General features: G+C 45.9%; 1 protein-coding gene across 1 annotated transcript; it reads left to right on the top strand.

The window, feature by feature from the left end:
• The first annotated feature begins 3140 nt into the window (after window positions 1-3140).
• On the top strand, window positions 3141-15533 carry LOC112557686. Its single transcript, XM_025227681.1, has 2 exons — window positions 3141-4023; window positions 14286-15533. The coding sequence occupies exons 1-2, from the start codon at window positions 3963-3965 to the stop codon at window positions 14708-14710; spliced, it is 486 nt and encodes a 161-aa protein (XP_025083466.1). The 5' UTR covers window positions 3141-3962; the 3' UTR covers window positions 14711-15533.
• Window positions 15534-19511: the final 3978 nt, after the last annotated feature.

Here is a 19511-nt window from a genome sequence, read left to right as displayed (position 1 = left end):
ATCTACCATTATCATCACTAGGTGTATATCACCATCACTACTCACTAGACACACCAGTATCACTAGGTGTCGGTCATTATCAGTAGATATATCATCACTATCACTACTTACTACGTGTTCATTACTATCACTAGATGTAAAAGCATTTTCCTTACTCACTAGGTGTACTATTATTATCACTAAGTGTACATCACTATCACTACTCACTAGACATACGCCAGTATCACCAAGTGTACATCATTATCAGTAGATGTATCATCACTGTCACTACCTGTTAGGTGTACATTACTATCACTAGATGTATCATTATTATCACTGTGCTGCTGCTGCTGCTGCTGCTGCTGCTGATGATGATGATGATGATGATGATGATGATGAAGATGATTTATATAGCGCATTTCTCCTGTGTAGAGAGGACTCACTGCATCATGCGAATCATTGGAGTGCACAAGGGTGAAAGCACCCGTTCAAACCGATGCAAAATGCAGACAACACACACACACACTGACAGTCTAGACCAGCAAGCTGCCGGCTACAGACACATCGACAGATGTCAAAGACGAGAAAATCTGCTCATGGTGCATGCGAGGGTTTGGCATAGAAAAGGACTGGTAGACTGCGAGGGGCGGGAAATGACTTGGATGACAGCTGTTGACATCGATGATGTGAGGCAGCGACGGAAAGTAGGAGCAGTCGTAGTCGCACTTGATGTCCCTCACCATGATGAGTGGCAAAACACTTGCATCGAGAGTAGTCAAAATTCATGGTGTCATGGCAGACGAGTTATCAGAGAGTTAAATCGATGTTACATCTCCTTCACAGACTATTTTGGTAATTTGCGAGGATCGTAGAATGTTTTTCAATCACTTGACACATACCTGCATAAGACTAATCTCAGTTTGATGCCATGACTGCATCACCATCGTCGACACAATACGTTTTGTTTTGGCACTACAACCCTAGGCAGGGATAATGTCCCCACTGCCTCAGTGGAAATCTTGGTGAAGATCTTGGCTACGGGAGCTAGCCCCTACAGAAAATCTTGATGTTAACACAGCATCAACAGGCGATGAGAGAAGCGGCCATGTTGGTCACCAGCCCAACCACCGGATGGGGTTTACTTGGAGAGGAGTTGCGTGCTACCCAGTGGATGATGCTCAATGTTAGGGACCATGGATACACTCCGGAGAGACAACATGCCGGATCGGTCGAGCCCCGGATCAACAACGACTGCGCTCTCTAGCGGCTTCAGCGTGGGGTCAGCCGGAAGTGGGGTGCTGGAGCCACATCAGGAACCAAAGCAGAAATCAAGCTGAGAGAGGGACCATCCATTGGCACGTGCAATGTACGCACGTTACATCACTGCGGCAAAGTTGAACAACTCATCCACGAGCTGAACCGGTACCAGTGGGACATCGTGGGACTGGCAGAGGTCAGATGACAGGATTGGAGGAAACAACAACGGATGACGGTCACAACCTGTGGTACAGTGAGGAGGACGACATGAGTACGTGGGCTTCCTCGTGCACAGCAAGGTGGCCATCAGGTGACACCGTATCCAGCAGGCTGGTCTCCACACGTGTGTCAGCTATGTCACGACGTCACCATTGTCCATGATCGAAAGTTCGCCACAGCAAAATATAATAATTGTGACCACTGTCATTTGCAGTGACTGTTAAAAACAAATTAAAAAGACATAACAATTTTAGGTCAGAATATCAATAATAAGTATAGCTCATCAAGACATATTTATTGTGTAATGCGACTTTGAAATTTGAATTAAGATTGCTGAATACAAGAGAGGGGCTAAACAACGACAGAATGCGAGCGGCTGAATACAACCGGAAGTATTAAGAATCCAGTCATTCGAGAACAAGTGCCTGAGGAGGCTGCTGCTGATCTCATACAGAGAACACAGAACCAACGACTTTGTAGGAAACAAGATGGCCGCACTCGCAGGACCCCAGGAACCTCTACTTTCAACAGTCAAGTGACGTAAGCTGATCTTCTTTGGCCACGTGACCCGGCACGACACCCTGCGGAAGACTGTCCTTCAAGGCACCTTGTAGGGTGGGGGACGCCGCGGTGGTGAGAGGAAGAGGGGACTTACGAAGGTGAAAGACTGGACAGGTCGTCGTGTTGCAGGTCCTGCTGACTGTCGCCCACAGCAGGTGAGAGTGGGGGATGTCAGCTGCCGCGTGTATGTGATCCCCCCAACCACAGGTGGGGGTCAAGGGACAACTGACTGATGTGAGGGACTAAATACAACTGGCAGTAGGAGAGATTGAGTGCAAAATATATTTAAATACAAGTGGCAACATGTGACTAGCCGCAAGTAGTTCACACAAGGGACGGGAGCGGATAGCCGAGGGGTTAGGGCGCTGGCGTCTGAACTGAGAGGCGCTCCAGTTCGATGCCCGTGTAGCGCAGCTCACGTTTTCCAAGTACACCCAGCTGCACAGGGTTGGGGAAAGGCGATGAGAACCTTCTTCCGAAAAGTTGTCTCTATAACATAATTTTCAACATGTGACTGATTAGCAACAAGCAAACACATATTATTAAACAAAAGCCTTTTTTGTTTTTGCTTTTTTGTTCAGTGGCGTAGGAAGGAAGATGCTTGGCTTTGGAGGGTGTGTGTGTGTTGGGGGAGGGGGCAAACTTCATGCTGACATTAAACGACGATCACATTCTTGCCCCTTCAGTATCTTTTTTTGAGGGGGCGGCTTTCACCACCCCACTTAGCCCATCCCCTGGTTCCTACGCCGCTGTAGTTTGATTTAACTAACGTGTGAATGCGAAATACAAACGGCCGCCTCGAAATTAGAACTGCCCTAGATGCCAACACTACGGTGTCCTAAACACGGGAATTTAGAGACATTCCAGCACATTATTCTGTCGGGATGAGTATGTATATGCATGCGTGTGAGTGAGAGAGGAAGAGAGAGAGACGGAAGGACAAACAGCGCACAGCCAAAGGCAGCAACTGTAATGGGTTCTAATTGTGCTGAACTCCGCCATCACTCCCACACACCCAAGAAGGCACCTGGCAGAGGCTGAGCTCCCACCTCTCCGCGCGCGGGCAGCCCCCCCCCCCAAGCCTCTCTCCAGCCTCCTCAATGTCGGGCGTCGGAGCGAAAAGGCAACTACGTGGTACAGCGTGGTATAACGTGGTATAACGTGGTATCTACTACCAACACCAGCGAGCTGCTTCATGATTGGCTGACCACCGCAGAACGCGCTGTGCTTTGCGCGCGCCGCTATTGAGAGGGGAAGGCATGCATGGAGGACTGGCTACACGGGCGTATAAAATATCCCAGTCACACGTCTTCTCTCACTCATGCCTTGCAGGCAGCGCGCCTCCCGCTCAAAGGACTGCAAGGTACGAGAGAGCACACGAGACTTTGTCAGAGAAGACTTCCTACAACCGCTTCGTCACCCCATCCCCTTCCCTAGAGTGTTGTCGGGGAGGAGGTTGTTATCGTCGTTAGCAGCCGCCAGTGCCAGGAGTTTGGATGGCAGTCGCTCTGGGAGCACAAGACTGACCCCTCGCTCAGCGGCTGACCTTTCTTGCCTTCCACGCTTGTTGCTTGCCTCCAACATCGTTCTTACAAACGGAGGTTTGCTAGGCTGACGCCTCGCGACTGGCATTGTCTGTAGTCGGAGATGTTTTGTTAAGGGCTTAAAAGTCTCAGTCCCTCCCCCCCTCCACTATCCCCCGGCTCCTGCAAGAGTGCAGGCTGTTACCTGGCGAAAAACGGTAGAAGAGACATTTCTCAAGAATTACAGGTAACGTGCCTCAGCTGTTCCCCATTTGGCGAATTGACAAGCCGAGGGCGGGGGTGCTACAACTCATCCTTTCAGCGAAACCTACCTCGTGCTCGTCATCTTGTCACCTGGTCGCGCGCTGATGTGAACGCGCGTGTGTGTCAGACGACAGGCCGCGTGACAAGCCAGGGCCGACAATGAGGGGCCTGATGTGGGCGGCGCTCTTCATGTTGTGTACCTGTCTGCTGGGCGTTACAGGTGAGTCTCCTCCAGCCTTTGTTTACTTCCTGCATATGCAGCATGTGTTTACATCCACACGTAGGACGGAAGTGTCGTGTGTGAAATCTTGTACATAATGATAAGTAGTCAAGTTTTCTGTGTCGCTGTACGGTATATATATTCTGTACTTCACACAGTGTCTTAGCCTTACAATGTCGCGCAGTTTTCTCAGTCAATGATGGAGGCCCGTCACTTTATGATTGTCTTATTCACAATCAACTTTGAATTATGCTTGCTAGTCTTAACTGTAGGTCCCTGGTCGTCCTTGTTTTCGCTCGATATTTCATACCTCCTGACTTGCCGCCTGCTTGATCCACCGTTGGTCCCAGCTGTTGTGCCGTCGCAGGACTAATGATTATGCATCAGATATAACGGAGAGACAGAGAAAATCAACAGCTAACTGCTCACACAGAAGATTTTAGCGGAGCTAAGTGAGCGCGGCAGCCACCTGCGGAAGCGAGAAGCCCACCTGAGCTCCGTGGTCAGACACGAGGGGCCAGTGACTGACCATACTCTAGCTCTGTGGTCCGACACGAGGGGCCAGTGACTGACCATACTCTAGCTCTGTGGTCAGACACGAGGGGCCAGTGACTGCCCACATGCTAGCTCCGTGGTCAGACATGAGGGGCCAGTGACTGACCATACTCTAGCTCCGTGGTCAGACACGAGGGGCCAGTGACTGCCCATACTCTAGCTCCGTGGTCAGACATGAGGGGCCAGTGACTGACCATACTCTAGCTCTGTGGTCAGACATGAGGGGCCAGTGACTGCCCACATGCTAGCTCCGTGGTCAGATATTCAAAGCCAGGGTTTGCCCCTGACAACTGTGACAGCAACACTCACCAGCCATTTATTTCAGTTGCTTGTATTGGGAAACTATAGCTGGCACTCAGTTAGCCTGACCTTAACCCAAGGTCAAGGATTCGGACACTTGAGACACAGAGGTCGCACGACTCGCTTCAAGGTGTCCGCTGGTTATTTTCTGTGGGTGCCTCGGATTCCTCCACCCGTTTGTGTGTGTGGTGAGAGAAGGAGGGAACTGAAATATTGTACAGACTTCAGATCATTGCGGCCGTCGTCATATTTACATGTACAGGCTGAGTGGAACTAATGAGCCTCACAATCACACGCTCATCCATCCATCCACATTTATTCATCCCTTCACACACACCACGAACAACATGAAAAAACCTTTGACATGCGAATCACATCAACATGCATCGTCAGAGTAGAACATGTCACCAGCTTACACGGAGTTGAAGTTGTGTAGGCCAAGCTATAGTGGTCAGTATAGCCCCATCTATAGTGGACAGTATAGCCCCATCTATAGTGGTCAGTATAGGCCAAGCTATAGTGGTCAGTATAGCCCCATCTATAGTGGACAGTATAGGCCAAGCTATAGTGGTCAGTATAGGCCAGCTATAGTGGTCAGTATAGGCCAAGCTATAGTGGTCAGTATAGCCCCAACTATAGTGGTCAGTATAGCCCCATCTATAGGGGTCTTGTTCTTTCTGCGCTCTCACCTGTTACTACTGTACTTCAAAAGATACCGCTGGTATTGTGCGGTGTGCGACTATTGATGTAGTCTGAGCAGTAGACGAATACGTAGACAAGAAATTGTACTTCGTTCTGGGTAAATCCTGTACAGAGATGACTTTTGCTTGTACTCTCGGTCCTGACGCGAGTTTTGTAAGTATTGATGCCTTCACTCTTACACCTTGAGGTACACATACCCTTCACTCTTACAATGTGACGTACTGATACATTCACTCTTACAATGTGACGTACTGATACATTCACTCTTACAATGTGACGTATACATCCTTCACTCTTACAATGTGACGTACTTGATACATTCACACTTACAATGTGACGTACTGATAAGCGAGGTTAGGGTTAGTGACCGTGTGTGACCATTTGAAGGATATGGCCTAGCAGCTGTGCAGTGAGCAGGTCAGTGGGTTACGGTTAGGGTTCACAACCCGTCATAGGTTCAGAATGAAAACATTTCTACTTGTGTACAAGCCGCTCTGTTGGCGTCGTGACAACCGCTCACCTATGGAGGTGGTAGAGAGAGAGAATGAGAGAGAGAGTCTTTGTAACGCGCATTGAATACCTGCTCACTGTCTGTGTGTGTGTGTGCGCGCGAGCGTGCGTAGGTTTGTGTGTGTGCGCGCATGTGGTTGGTTGGTTTGACAGGAAAGTGCTTCCCCCTAGAAGTGATTTTGCTCCTTGGGTTGGGATAGGAGGAGGAAACCGAAGTACACGAAGAAACCTCCCGACGGCATCACCTTTGGACAAGTGTAACTTACTGAACATCCCTAGACGAGATGTGAACCCAGAGCGTCTGACTGTGCGGCAAGTGTTGTGACCCCGACACCTCTGGCTGCCCCTCCTGTCTGTGTGTTGCTGATAGGGACTTGATCATCTCACTTCGTGCCTGCTCCCTGTGCCATGTGCTGGTGCGCATTGGTGTGTATTCATTGAGGTCTGAGTATGTCAGGCACATCGAGTCTCCACTTAGTTGTGGAGAAAGGTGTTGTGTATATATATATATCAATATAAACAGACTATTTTTATTGCTGTTTACTGGAATCGGCCAGTGAGGAACCAGTGATGGATCCTATGTACGTCTCGGCTGTTGACAGTTAGGGTTAGTTGTGTGCCTGCCTCACCTCGATCAAACTATATTATCTTGAACAAAACAGCTGGCAAACGTTGTCATTTGTCACCCACAGCTAGCAGTGCGCATGTCTCACTCATGGCTAGCTGTGTACTAGCTGTGTACTAGCTGTATACTAGTGTGCACTATCTAGCTAACCCTAACCCAGATAGCCGGAAGGTCAAGAAGCGCCATATGTCTCACCCAGAGCTAGCAGTGTGCATGTCTCACTCATGGCTAGCTATATACTAGCTACATACTAGCTACATACTATCTAGCTAACCCTAACCCAGATAGCTGGAAGGTCAAGAAGTGCCATGTCTCACCCAGAGCTAGCAGTCTTTGTGTCTCACCTGATGAGCTACATGTTTGTGTCAGCCCGAGGCTGGTGCATTGATGATTCACCCAGGGTTAGTTGAGGAAACTGATAGCCAAGTGGTTATAGCACTGGTGTCTGAATCCAAAGAGTTAGGGTTGGATTTCCTGTCACACTGCAAACTTCCAGACCAGCTGTCAGGAATGGGTGGGTACCTCACTCCACAGGGGGTTGGGGAAAAGGTCAAGCAGTGAGAGGGAGAGGAGATGGGCAGCGCCATCACAAAAAGCTGGTCCTGAGATAAATGGGCTTTTAACACCTCACTTCACAACAGCCCTAAGATCACGTGACTACCCTTACTTATCCTAACCCCTTATAGCGGTATGTTCTTAAAGACCTACCCAACTGGCCCAAGTAATCAACAGATTCTTACAAAAAATAATATAAATATACTCTGTAAATAGCAGCGCCTCAAACACAGTGGTTTATATATTATTTAATATAAACTAGGCGATGGTAATAATAATATTGTTAATGGCGACTAATAATTAGTATATCATCACCAGAAGGTGGAGCAATACAATACAGACGATCTTTATCTTGCTGTAGTGTGAAACATTGTTCTCTAATATTAAAGGTATTATAATTGCAATATACGTTTATCCGCTTATACTTATGTACTGTCAGTAAAGCCATTGAGACTGATTTGCATAGTTGCTCATTCGGATGTTGGTGTAAATAACATGAAGAGAAAGACTTTTGTCCCCACAATTTAAAAAAAAAGGAAAATCAGAGATACATAGTCGGGAAGACTGTTGCAGATATTTCTTATCAGTTGCTGTGTGAATGTTGCTGACAGACAGTGTCGCCGGTCACAGGTATTCCACTGTGGCTCACAAAGTTGAATTTCAAGTACATTTGTCGAAATAACTTCAGGTGTTTGTGCAGCTTTCGCCACTTTGCGGGCAACTTGTGGTCAGTCATACTCTAGTCAGCCATACTCTGGTCAGCCATACTGTGGTGAGTCATACTGTGGTCAGCCATACTGTGGTGAGTCATACTCTGGTCAGCCATACTGTGGTGAGTCATACTCTGGTCAGTCATACTGTGGTCAGCCATACTCTGGTCAGTCATACTGTGGTGAGTCTGCAAACAGATGTACACAGGCCAGGATGTTGCTTTTATTTCATTTCTCCACATTCGTGATACTTCTTGTTCGATACATTAATAAGTGGTACGAAGATGTGTTTTGAGTGTGACATGTGTAATCAATCGACTGTCTTTAATGACAAAATGACAAGCTAGCTGTGTAGAGAGAAATGTCTGTTCAAGCTTGTCCAATTAATGTGCATGAAGATAATCAATGCATAGATCCTTTTATTCAAAAGAGACTACTAGTCCAGATATAAGTTTCAGAAGAGAAATATATAAAGGAATTTTGCTTTTACATTTTAAGCAAATGTACGAAAAGATCCAGACTCAACATGCAACATTTTCACCTCTGGTTAATTCTAGAGAAACACTAACATGCTAAATGGTGAACATTCAGAGATATGAAGACAACATAATTTAAGCCCCATACTTCTGGTAAGACACAAACAACACTATCAAGCTAAGAGACAACATATTTTATTAAGCTGCCATGCTTCTTGTAGAGTATAGAACAACAGTGATGTGAAGTGGTGAACATTTAGAGACATCCTGCACAAATAACTCAAACATTTTGTAAGCCATCCACAGCCTGTAATCTCTAACCCTTCTCACCTAGGAAAGATGTGCAACAAGACATTGCCAATAACCCTGACACAAATGTTACTGGGATGGTAAGCAGTAGTTATTTAGTGTTTGCTCTATACCCAGTGACAGAGAGCTTACAGTATAGGGAAATAAAATCTGTACCAAGTGTAAAAATCTTGTAGTATAAACCAGAAATATATACTCAGCAACAGAAAGCTTGTACTATAGAATAAAGAAATCTATGGACTGTTACAAAAGGTTTGTACTATGGTAAATATTCCAAGTAAAAATAAAATGAAATCAATCCCAGTGGTGAGAAGCTTGTAATAATTATAGTGTAATGAAATCTATACCCAGAGACAGAAAGTGTGTAGTATAGTAAAATACTATACTGCAATATACAGTGTACCTGTAATAAAGTAAAATTACATGGAGACTGATCTAGACAGGTGCAATAAAATTAAATTCATAACCGAATGACAGCAATGTAGTCGTTGGTAAAAGCTATCTATACCAAAGTCTATACAGGTCTATACTGAGTGACAGGAAGTCTAGTATAAGTGACAGGAAGGTTATAAAATAAAGTCTATACAGGTCTATACGAGTGACAGAAAGGTTGTAAAATAAAGTCTATACAGGTCTATACGACAGGAAGGTATAAGTGACAGCAAGGTTATAAAATAAAGCTATACAGGTCTGTACCGAGTGACAGGAAGTCTAGTATAAGTGACAGCAAGGTTATAAAATAAAGTCTATACAGGTCTATACGAGTGACAGGAAGTCTAGTATAAGTGACAGCAAGGTTATAAAAAAAAGTCTATACAGGTCTATACGAGTGACAGGAAGTCTAGTATAAGTTTATAAAATAAAGTCTATACAGGTCTGTACGAGTGACAGAAAGGTTATAAAATAAAGTCTATACAGGTCTGTACCGAGTGACAGGAAGTCTAGTATAAGTGACAGCAAGGTTATAAAATAAAGTCTATACAGGTCTGTACCGAGTGACAGGAAGTCTAGTATAAGTGACAGCAAGGTTATAAAATAAAGCATATACAGGTCTGTACTGAGTGACAGGAAGTCTAGTATAAGTGACAGAAAGGTTGTAAAATAAAGTCTATACAGGTCTATACGAGTGACAGAAAGTCTAGTATAAGTGACAGGAAGGTTGTAAAATAAAGTCTATACAGGTCTGTACGAGTGACAGAAAGGTTATAAAATAAAGTCTATACAGGTCTATACGAGTAACAGGAAGTCTAGTATAAGTGACAGCAAGGTTATAAAATAAAGTCTATACAGGTCTATACTGAGTGACAGGAAGGTTGTAAAATGAAGCATATACAGGTCTATACTGAGTGACAGAAAGGTTATAAAATAAAGTCTATACAGGTCTATACGAGTGACAGCAAGGTTGTAAAATGAAGCATATACAGGTCTGTACTGAGTGACAGGAAGTCTAGTATAAGTGACAGGAAGGTTGTAAAATAAAGTCTATACAGGTCTGTACGAGTGACAAGAAGGTTGTAAAATAAAGCATATACAGGTCTATACGAGTGACAGGAAGGTTATAAAATAAAGTCTATACAGGTCTGTACGAGTGACAGGAAGGTTGTAAATGAATTCAGGGACAGGAAGCCTACAGCGAGTCTCAGGAGGCACCTACAGTGTAGGCAATAGCTTTGCTTTTACTTGCTAATTATGACATTGCCTGTCCTTTAATAAAGTGAGATATTAGATGCACGTGCAATCGTCAGCTAATTAGCCAATGTTCCCGCGCACTAGTTGGGTCGAGGTGCAGCAGCCCGGCTCTCAGGCGGTGTCCACTGATGGAGTGGACTGAGAGGCCAGCGTCTGTACAGCAGCATCACCACAAGGTGTCTCTCCCCTGCCTCCTTCATGCCAGTGTGTGTGTGTGCTGTGTGTGTGCTTGCATGTGTCTGTCTGTGTGTGTGTCTGTGTGTGTGTTCTTGTGTGTTCTGTGTGTCTGTGTGTGTGTGTGTGTGTGTGTGTTCTTGTCTGTCTGTGTGTGTGTCTGTGTGTGTGTCTGTGTGTGTGTCTGTGTGTGTGTTCTTGTGTGTCTGTGTGTTGTCTGTGTGTGTGTCTGTGTGTCTGTGTCTGTGTGTGTGTGTCTGTGTGTGTGTCTGTGTGTGTGTGCTTGTGTGTGAGCGAGAGAGAGTGACAGCGCGCACTCACATCCCACCCCAGAAGTTTGAAGTGGACCTGACAGCACTTCTAGTCTGTAAGTATTGTAGTAGGTGTTAGTCATGGTTGTAGCTACTCTGCTGTCCTCACCTGACTGCCACACTCTCTTACTAGCCATTCAGATGTCACGTGACTTCATTTACACGTGTGTGGACGACAGCTAGTACCTGAGCACTCAGTCGCCATTACTGAGGACACTTCGATGCTACTGTTCCATTGCTAGTGATGGCTTTTGTTGTTTTTGTGCTCCAAGCGATGAAACCTGTGGGTTTAACCTACCCTTCTGCCTTTTATTTATTAAACGTGTATGCAGAAACAAAAGCACATCTGATTTTATTGTTGCAGATGACTGAGTGAACACTTGATCAGGTGTTGCTAGATTGATTCTTGAAACAACTATGAGCTTTTCATTTCCATTAAAGTTTAATGGAGAAAATAGTTTTACTGACACTGCCAAATATGAACTGCATTTTATACTGGCTCGGGAGACACATTTCTGTTAACAATATTTCTGTCAACATTTTTACTTGCTTACTGACTCTCAGTACACGCTTCTTACTATCACAGCTGAAAGCTTTGTGTGCCAGAATGGTACGTAAGGTGTCGAAATCACTTCCTCGGCTCGTCCTCCTCCTCACTGCTAATGTCTTGTGTGTTGCATCACCTGTAGCTCCTTCAACTCCTCAGTTGAGAGTTCCTTCTCGCGTTCCTCCACGAGCTCGTTCACGTCATCGTCGTCTACCTCCAGACCCAACGTCTTTCCGAGGGACACAATCACCTCGGTCTCGTTCTTGGTATCGGTCCCGGGTTCGAATCCTTCAAAGTCTCTCTCTTCAACAGCAGCAGACCATAACTTTTTTCTATGCCGAGTTAAAGGTTTCTCTTGTAACCTCTTGCCAAGTCTATAATACGCAAACAGATCACGTGTTGTAGTGATCTCTCCAAAACTCTCCAAAGTTAAGATTTGTATTCTCGATCACCTCCAAGCAGCGGCGGGTCAAGCGCTTTGTGTAAAGCTTTTTAAAGTTAGAAATGACTTGCTGGTCCATAGGTTGTAGGATTGAAATCGTGTTTGGTGGCAGGTAGAGGACTTTGACGAAATTTGAGCTCGTCGAGAATGTCATCTTCAAAGCCAGGTGGGTGGGCTGGAGCATTATCACGGATCAGAAACGCTTTTAATGGGAATTTATTCTCCAGAGGATATTTCTTCACAGCAGGACCGAAGGTGAGATTTACCCAATCGACAAAGAACTAGAGTGTAACACATGTCCTTACATTGGCGCGCCACGTCACCTGCAGTTCTTCTTTCGTCGCTGGCGATAAGAGCAGCGAACCATGCGATGTAGTCATCCGGTGGCTTTACGTCATGGCGTCCCCATGCCTCACCAACGAGTGGATGGCAGTTCTCTTCTTGAAACTGTCCAACAGACCGTGACTTGCCTTTAACATATCTTCTGCTGCCTCTTCTGAAGGCGATGCTTCTTTCCTCTTCAGGTCGCCGTAAGTGCTGCGTGCCTTGCCACGTATTCTCCGTCCCCGTATCTCCGGCCAACTCTTTCTCTGATACCCACAGCAGCAGTGGCTTCTCCATTTCTTCACGGCTTAACTGGCTCAGAATTTTAGTTCCTTTCACTGGCTTTGCGTCTTTGATGGCATCCTTTTGTTTAAAGATGGTGCAAACTGTGGATGTAGTGCGGTCGTACATCTTGGCAAGATCCACCACTCGTGCACCACGCTCATGTTGTCTGTTATTTCTTGCTTTATTTCTATCGCCATCATTCTGTTCTTCTCACCACTCTCCTCTTCTCTCACTTTCTTCGGCTCCATCGTAGCGCACAACACAATTAGTTAAAACTTGGAAAATGATGCAAAAACGAGCAGAACGCACGATAGATGACTTACCTCTGTGGGTAACACGCGAGAAAGAACGTGACGATGTCGTGACGATGTCGTGACGATGATGTGACGATGCCGTGACGATGCCGTGACGATGTCGTGACGATGCCGTGACGATGCCGTGACGATGTCGTGACGATGCCGTGACGATGAGATCCGAGCGCCCGATGCGGCAATTTCCCGAATTACGGTCGACTTCCCGAATGGCCGCCGGCTCGTATCTCGGAATTCAGCTCGGATCTCGAACAGGAAACTGGCCCGAGTCACAGCTCGTATCTCAAGAAACTCGTACGGCGAGCAGCTCGTATTTAGAAGTACCACTGTTAACCACAAAACACAAACAAAATCGAGGAAAGCTGATGGTCTCAGCCTAGTAGGTATTAGTAGGTACTTGTAACGGAGTCCACGTTTGCGTCGACGTAAACACAGTATAAACCACAGCAGTGACTACTTGGTGACTTCGTGACTTGCTGTGGCCGCCAACACCTGCATAGTGTCGTCATCAGTTCATCATATGTTGACATCATTGCAAATGAATTTCACGCGAAAAAGTGCGAGCATAATGTCAGTTGTTTTGTATCTTCTAGAAGTTGTTGACAATCAGATGACGTATTTTGTTTGTGTCGTTTATACATCATTTAGACTCCACTTAACAAACTTACACCTCCCACTGTTAAAACCAACACATGCCTCACGTGATACAAAGGTAAGAGCAGTGCACGTTACACATTAAAACAGACAACACTACCTGACGCTACACACTGGTACACACAACGACATCCGTCACGCTACACACTAGTAGAAACAACACGTGTCATTCTCTACACATCCCTCCCGCTATACACTCTACACACTAGTAGAAACAACACGTGTCATTCTCTACACCAGTGGTTCTCAAAGTTTTTCGGACCGCGGACCACTTTACTGAAGTAAAAAATATGGCGGACCCCAAGGCCTAAAAATCTGTCTGTACTATGAATTTCAAATTTAAATTGCAGCATTTGTTTCATTACAATTCAAAACTAAAAGTACTTTTGTGACAGCAGTCTAGTGATAAGTTGACATAAACTACGTATACCTCGTTACTTGTAGTTAAAATGTTAATGCGAGGAATGCATCACTGTAAACATCACTTTACTGCCATGACGACTGTCAGGCGCGGACCACCTGACCTATACCCGCGGACCACACTTTGAGAACCTGTGGTCTAGGGTGACGTCACCTGGTCATTTGTCTGTGAAGCAGCTGCTGCCAGTGAAGGAAAAGGTTTATATACCTTTGTATACCTCTAGCTTTGTCTATATATAGGTTTATATACCTTTGTATACCTCTAGCTTTGTCTTGTGGTTGTCCTGGCTTTGTCACGTGCTTGTCTGTGAATTTTCCTGACATTTCTATGACAGTTGCTGATTTTGTTCTCGTTGGTTGCAGTAGAAGCCGCCATCCTGAGACCATACCGAGACAAAGCTAAGATCAACACCACGAAGGAGACGACAGGTGAGGCGCCGCATGCTAGAAACGCCTTCAGAGCGGCGCCCAAGCGCTGCTGCAAGATCGGACACAAGGTGGCGCAGCGGCGCATCTCCTGCAACATCAAAGTTCTCGACGTGGTCCGCAAATTCAGCGACCTCCAGCGGGCCAAGTTCAAGTATAACAAATCCAAAAACATAAAGCCGTCACGAATTTCAGCAAGACTGTCGGACAAAATAGGAAAATGCTCGGCGGCGTTTCCCAAGTACTTCGAGAAGTGCTGCGTGTACAAAGAGCAGTACCACAAAAACATCAACAAATGCAAAAAGAGACCCCGCCAGGAGCGCCGGCAGTGTCGCCAGTCTATCCGCGAGCGGTACTCCTAGCTGAGGTACGCGGTACTCCTAGCTGAGGTACTAGGTACTCCTAGCTGAGGTACTCAGTACTCCTAGATGAGGTACGCGATACTCCTAGCTGAGGTACGTGGTACTGCTAGCTGTGGTACTCAGTACTCCTAGCTGAGGTACGCGGTACTGCTAGCTGAGGTACGCGGTGCTCCTAGCTGAGGTACTTAGTACTCCTAGCTGAGGTACGCGATACTCCTAGCTGAGGTACTCAGTACTCCTAGCTGTGGTACGCGGTACTGCTAGCTGTGGTACTCAGTACTCCTAGCTGTGTACAAACACAAGATGGTGGTCACACAGACTGGTGCGCAGAAGGAACTCTGCGCACGTGAGGTACAGTGATGCCTGATGGGTGAGAGGAGGTACCATCGCGGCTGGTGGTGAAGCCAGCTCTCCAATAGGACTTCCATGGCGGCAGGTGATTTTTGAAAACTTATTTGGATGAGAAGCGACACAGGCTGTGTTTAATCAGTCTGTATACCTTTGACATTCTGGACATGGACAAGCCGATCAATGCAAGACAACTCGGAGCTGCTAGGTGGCGCTGGCATGTCGCCGACATAGCTCAATATTCGTTTTCTTCTTTTTCTGCTGAGGTGGAAAGTTAATTACAGAAGGCAAGCCAGTGGGTTGTTGTCCCTTGTTGACGCTGGCTTGCTTCCTGTGGTGAACACTTCATGATCCAGACATGCCAGTGCTCTGCTGGCCTTGTTGACCGTTACATGCTTTCGCTCTGTTGCAAGTTTAAACCGTTGTTGTATTGTCTTTGATGGGTGAAGCCTTGAGATTATATGACAGACATGTTGTCCACCTTGTCAGTCCTCATTACCCTAGTGTGAGAGTAGCACCATCAAGTGTTGTGTTTTCTCTATTTCTTTACTCCCACAATTCATCGAGAGCTAAGACAGTTCGCTTCGTCTCTCTGTCTGCCTCTTTCTCTCTGTTTTTCTTTTGCCTTCTTTCTTTGACGTAGCCATTAGAAATCTGTAAATATAAACATTGTTTTAGCTAATGTAACCGAATGGCAAACTTCCTGAAGGGTTAGAACTCTCCAGACTCCAGCAAAGCGGCGAGTTAGACAACTGTATATCACAACTGCGGCACTTCTAATCACAGACAAAGAACTGCTGTAGCGACCATGGGGGAGCCATCATTAATGTTGTCAACATACACATAGACAACACGAAGCCCAGTCTGTGGAAATGGATAACAGAATACCTTCAACTCTAGGGATCAACATAGCAATAAGATTACTCCCAGTCTGAAGATAGTATGTTAGATATAAGACAGCAGTACGGCTCTCCCTGTATGGATGTATGGCCTGTATGGCCCTCTGTGTCTGGGAATAGTATGTTACATATTAGACAGCAGTATGCCTCTCCCTGTATGGATGACGTGGCCGTCTGTGTAGCAATGTAGACAAGGGCAGCTCTGACTGCTGACAAGAATATGATGTAGACAGCACTATGGCCTCCAGTGAAAGGCGAAGACATTTCTCCACATGTAACAGATTATGTAGGCATTTAAAAAGTCTCGTACATAAATATTTAGTTTCTGAAGTTACTGCTTTTGCCTATTTGATAGTACCTGTACTACCTGTCAACTCCAGAGCACCTGTGCTAGACTGGTCAACCTTACAGTACATGTGCTATGTCTGTCTTCTTATTGCTTGAGATAGGTGGAAAGTAGAGGACACACACACACAGAGGGCGAGAGAGAGAGAGAGCGAGAAATGTTTTCAACAACTCACAACCAAAATATATGTTAGTTTTAAAAAATGACTTTTGTAGACAGAGTCCAGAAATTTAACGATGCTTATAATCTTCACATTGCTTTGACACATACACAGAGCGAGAAGTGATTAGTGTCTTCTCACATCTTTGATGTGTACTTTGACATGCGCATTGCTTATTGTGATGCACGCCAGAGGGACTGTCATTACTGTCTTCTCTTCTCCTTCACGATATCGTCTTGTCTTCCAGCTTACACGACACTAACTTCAAGACACGTCTGTACACACTTGTGTTAGGTCCCTTTCCAGTGACCAATGATTACGAATTGCACTAAGGTCAGGGTTAGCGCTAGTGATGACGGATAGCACTAAGTCAGGGTTAGCGCTAGTGATGACGTATAGCACTAAGGTCAGGGTTAGCGCTAGTGATGGCGAATTGCACTAAGGTCAGGGTTAGCGCTAGTGATGACGGATAGCACTAAGTCAGGGTTAGCGCTAGTGATGGCGAATTGCACTAAGTCAGGGATAGCGCTAGCGATATGCTAATTGCCTAAGTCAGGGTTAGCGCTAGCAATATGCTAATTGCCTAAGTCAGGGTTAGCGCTAGCGATGACGGATAGCACTAAGTCAGGGTTAGTGCTAGCGATGACAGAGAGCCGCTCGCAACGTTATCGTTCATTACACGTAATGGCGGCTATAGTGTGGTAAGGGAGTTTAACGAGAGGAATTTTTTGTAAGATTTATAGGAAATGACGCACAGCACAAGAAACAATTTCTGAAGTTGTAGGTCGATTTTTGTGGCCTTCGCAAATGAAAGTTTGCCTCAGAAGTTTCGTTTTCTCCACGAGTTTGGTTAGCTGGAGTGGACTAAGTGTACAAACGTCACAATGCGGCAACGCCGACTGCAGTGTGTTTTACTAACACACACCAACAGCAACAAAGTTCACAGTCTATATACAATGACATATCAGCAGCAGAAAGTTCTAGAACAGTTGTTCTCAAAGTATTACTAAAGTAGAAAATACAGCGGAACACCAAAGCCTAAAATCACTGAACTGTGAATTGTAAAGACTGAAACGCCAACTACTACTGTACACAGTCTGAACAGCAGCTGACATTCCACACTGTCAACCATGACTGTTATTCCATGTCCACGCCATCGTTTGAAAGAGGGACTTTGTTGATGGCACTTGTCGCCTTTCACCAAGCGTCCTTCGTGTCGTTAGTCTGGCAGCAAGGTCTCCGCAACACTCAGGTATTTCCGGTCTCTGCCATCAGGAGGGAAAGTCTGTATGATGGATGCCTGTGTAGCTTCAGTGTTTTCATCGCCAGAAGCAACAACATTCCCTTAGTTTGTTGCAGCTCTTAGCATTTATTCTCCAAAAACTCCAGAGGCTTACCAACGTGCTGGCAGAGCACAGATTCAAAGTCACTTCAGTTTGGAGGGTTTCATTGCTTCACTGGACACAATTTCACATCATAAAACATATTGCTGGTTGGGGACTTCTTCATCACCAGTCCAAAAAAATCCCTTGCTTAAATATCTTTTTATTGGCTGTTTTATACGCTGGTAGGTCATTTTTTTGTCTGTACCACACTTGTTTTTCACAGCTTGGTTAACGCTTTCTTTGTCGCTATTATCTTGAACAGAGATATCACGAAAAATATGATGAAAATATCACACCAGGTGCGTCTTCCACTTTGTGTAGAGCAGCTGCTAAGCCTGTCAGAAGAAGAGCGAGATGGATCTGGCTCACAAATGACTTCAGTTTCGTCTTTTGCTCTCTTCGACATCTTGTCTGCACATTCACAGTCACCGCCATCACGGATGTACCTTTGAGGATTTCCGACTTCAGCCAGCCATCCACGACATCCACGACAACCCTCCGCCGTGAAACTACTGCAAGCTGCACGCATTCGGAAAGTCAGACAGAAACTCCATCAGCTCTCACTGCCAGCGAGCACATCCATGCGAAATATATCAGTCATTATCAGTCATTATAATCAAACACCAATGTCCACCACAAAACGCAAAATAGATGAAATGTAACCTGTGGTAACAATAATGGCGAGCACCGCGTTACTAAGGGCAACGGATGACTCGGTGAAATGACGCAGTGCTCGCGCTGTGACGTCAAGACTTAGTGGGTCACTAGCGTGTCATGCCAACGAGCAGCTGGCATGGCGACAGCAACACTGGTGTGACATCAACACTACACTAATTAGTGTGTCTGGCCATCTACACATCACTTTGCTTTACCTGTTGTACAGGAGAACTCCGACATTTTTAAAGTTCACAGCCTTTATGACAAAAATAGAAAAATGTTGTCTGTCACTTAATGGCTTTTTGAGAGCAACATCCACACGCAGTCTGCAAGTACACTGTGCCCAGCGAGAAACACCTGGACTGCCAAAACCACCGTTAGAGCCGCGACAGTCAGTCCCTTGGTGCCACAGCTGCCATGGCAACCAGCTACAGCTACTCTCCACGAGTTTACAGCTTCAGGTCACTAATTAAACAGCCTTAGTGTTCACCTCATTGCACCCGACACTCCAACCTCATAACATAGACAGGTTTGTCTGGACTCTCGCTGTATGACGTGGACAGGTTTGTCTGGACTCTCGCTGTATGACGTAGACAGGTTTGTCTGGACTCTCGCTGTGTGACGTAGACAGGTTTGTCTGGACTCTCGCTGTATGACGTAGACAGGTTTGTCTGGACTCTCGCTGTATGACGTAGACAGGTTTGTCTGGACTCTCGCTGTATGACGTAGACAGGTTTGTCTGGACTCTCGCTGTATGACGTACACAGGTTTGTCTGGACTCTCGCTGTGTGACGTAGACAGGTTTGTCTGGACTCTCGCTGTATGACGTAGACAGGTTTGTCTGGACTCTCGCTGTATGACGTAGACAGGTTTGTCTGGACTCTCGCTGTATGACGTAGACAGGTTTGTCTGGACTCTCGCTGTATGACGTACACAGGTTTGTCTGGACTCTCGCTGTGTGACGTAGACAGGTTTGTCTGGACTCTCGCTGTATGACGTAGACAGG

Source organism: Pomacea canaliculata, linkage group LG2, assembly GCF_003073045.1.
Source record: "Pomacea canaliculata isolate SZHN2017 linkage group LG2, ASM307304v1, whole genome shotgun sequence".
Taxonomy (NCBI): Eukaryota; Metazoa; Mollusca; class Gastropoda; order Architaenioglossa; family Ampullariidae; genus Pomacea; species Pomacea canaliculata.
Note: the sequence above shows the minus strand (reverse complement) of the source record. Positions and strands in the feature narration are given on the sequence as shown.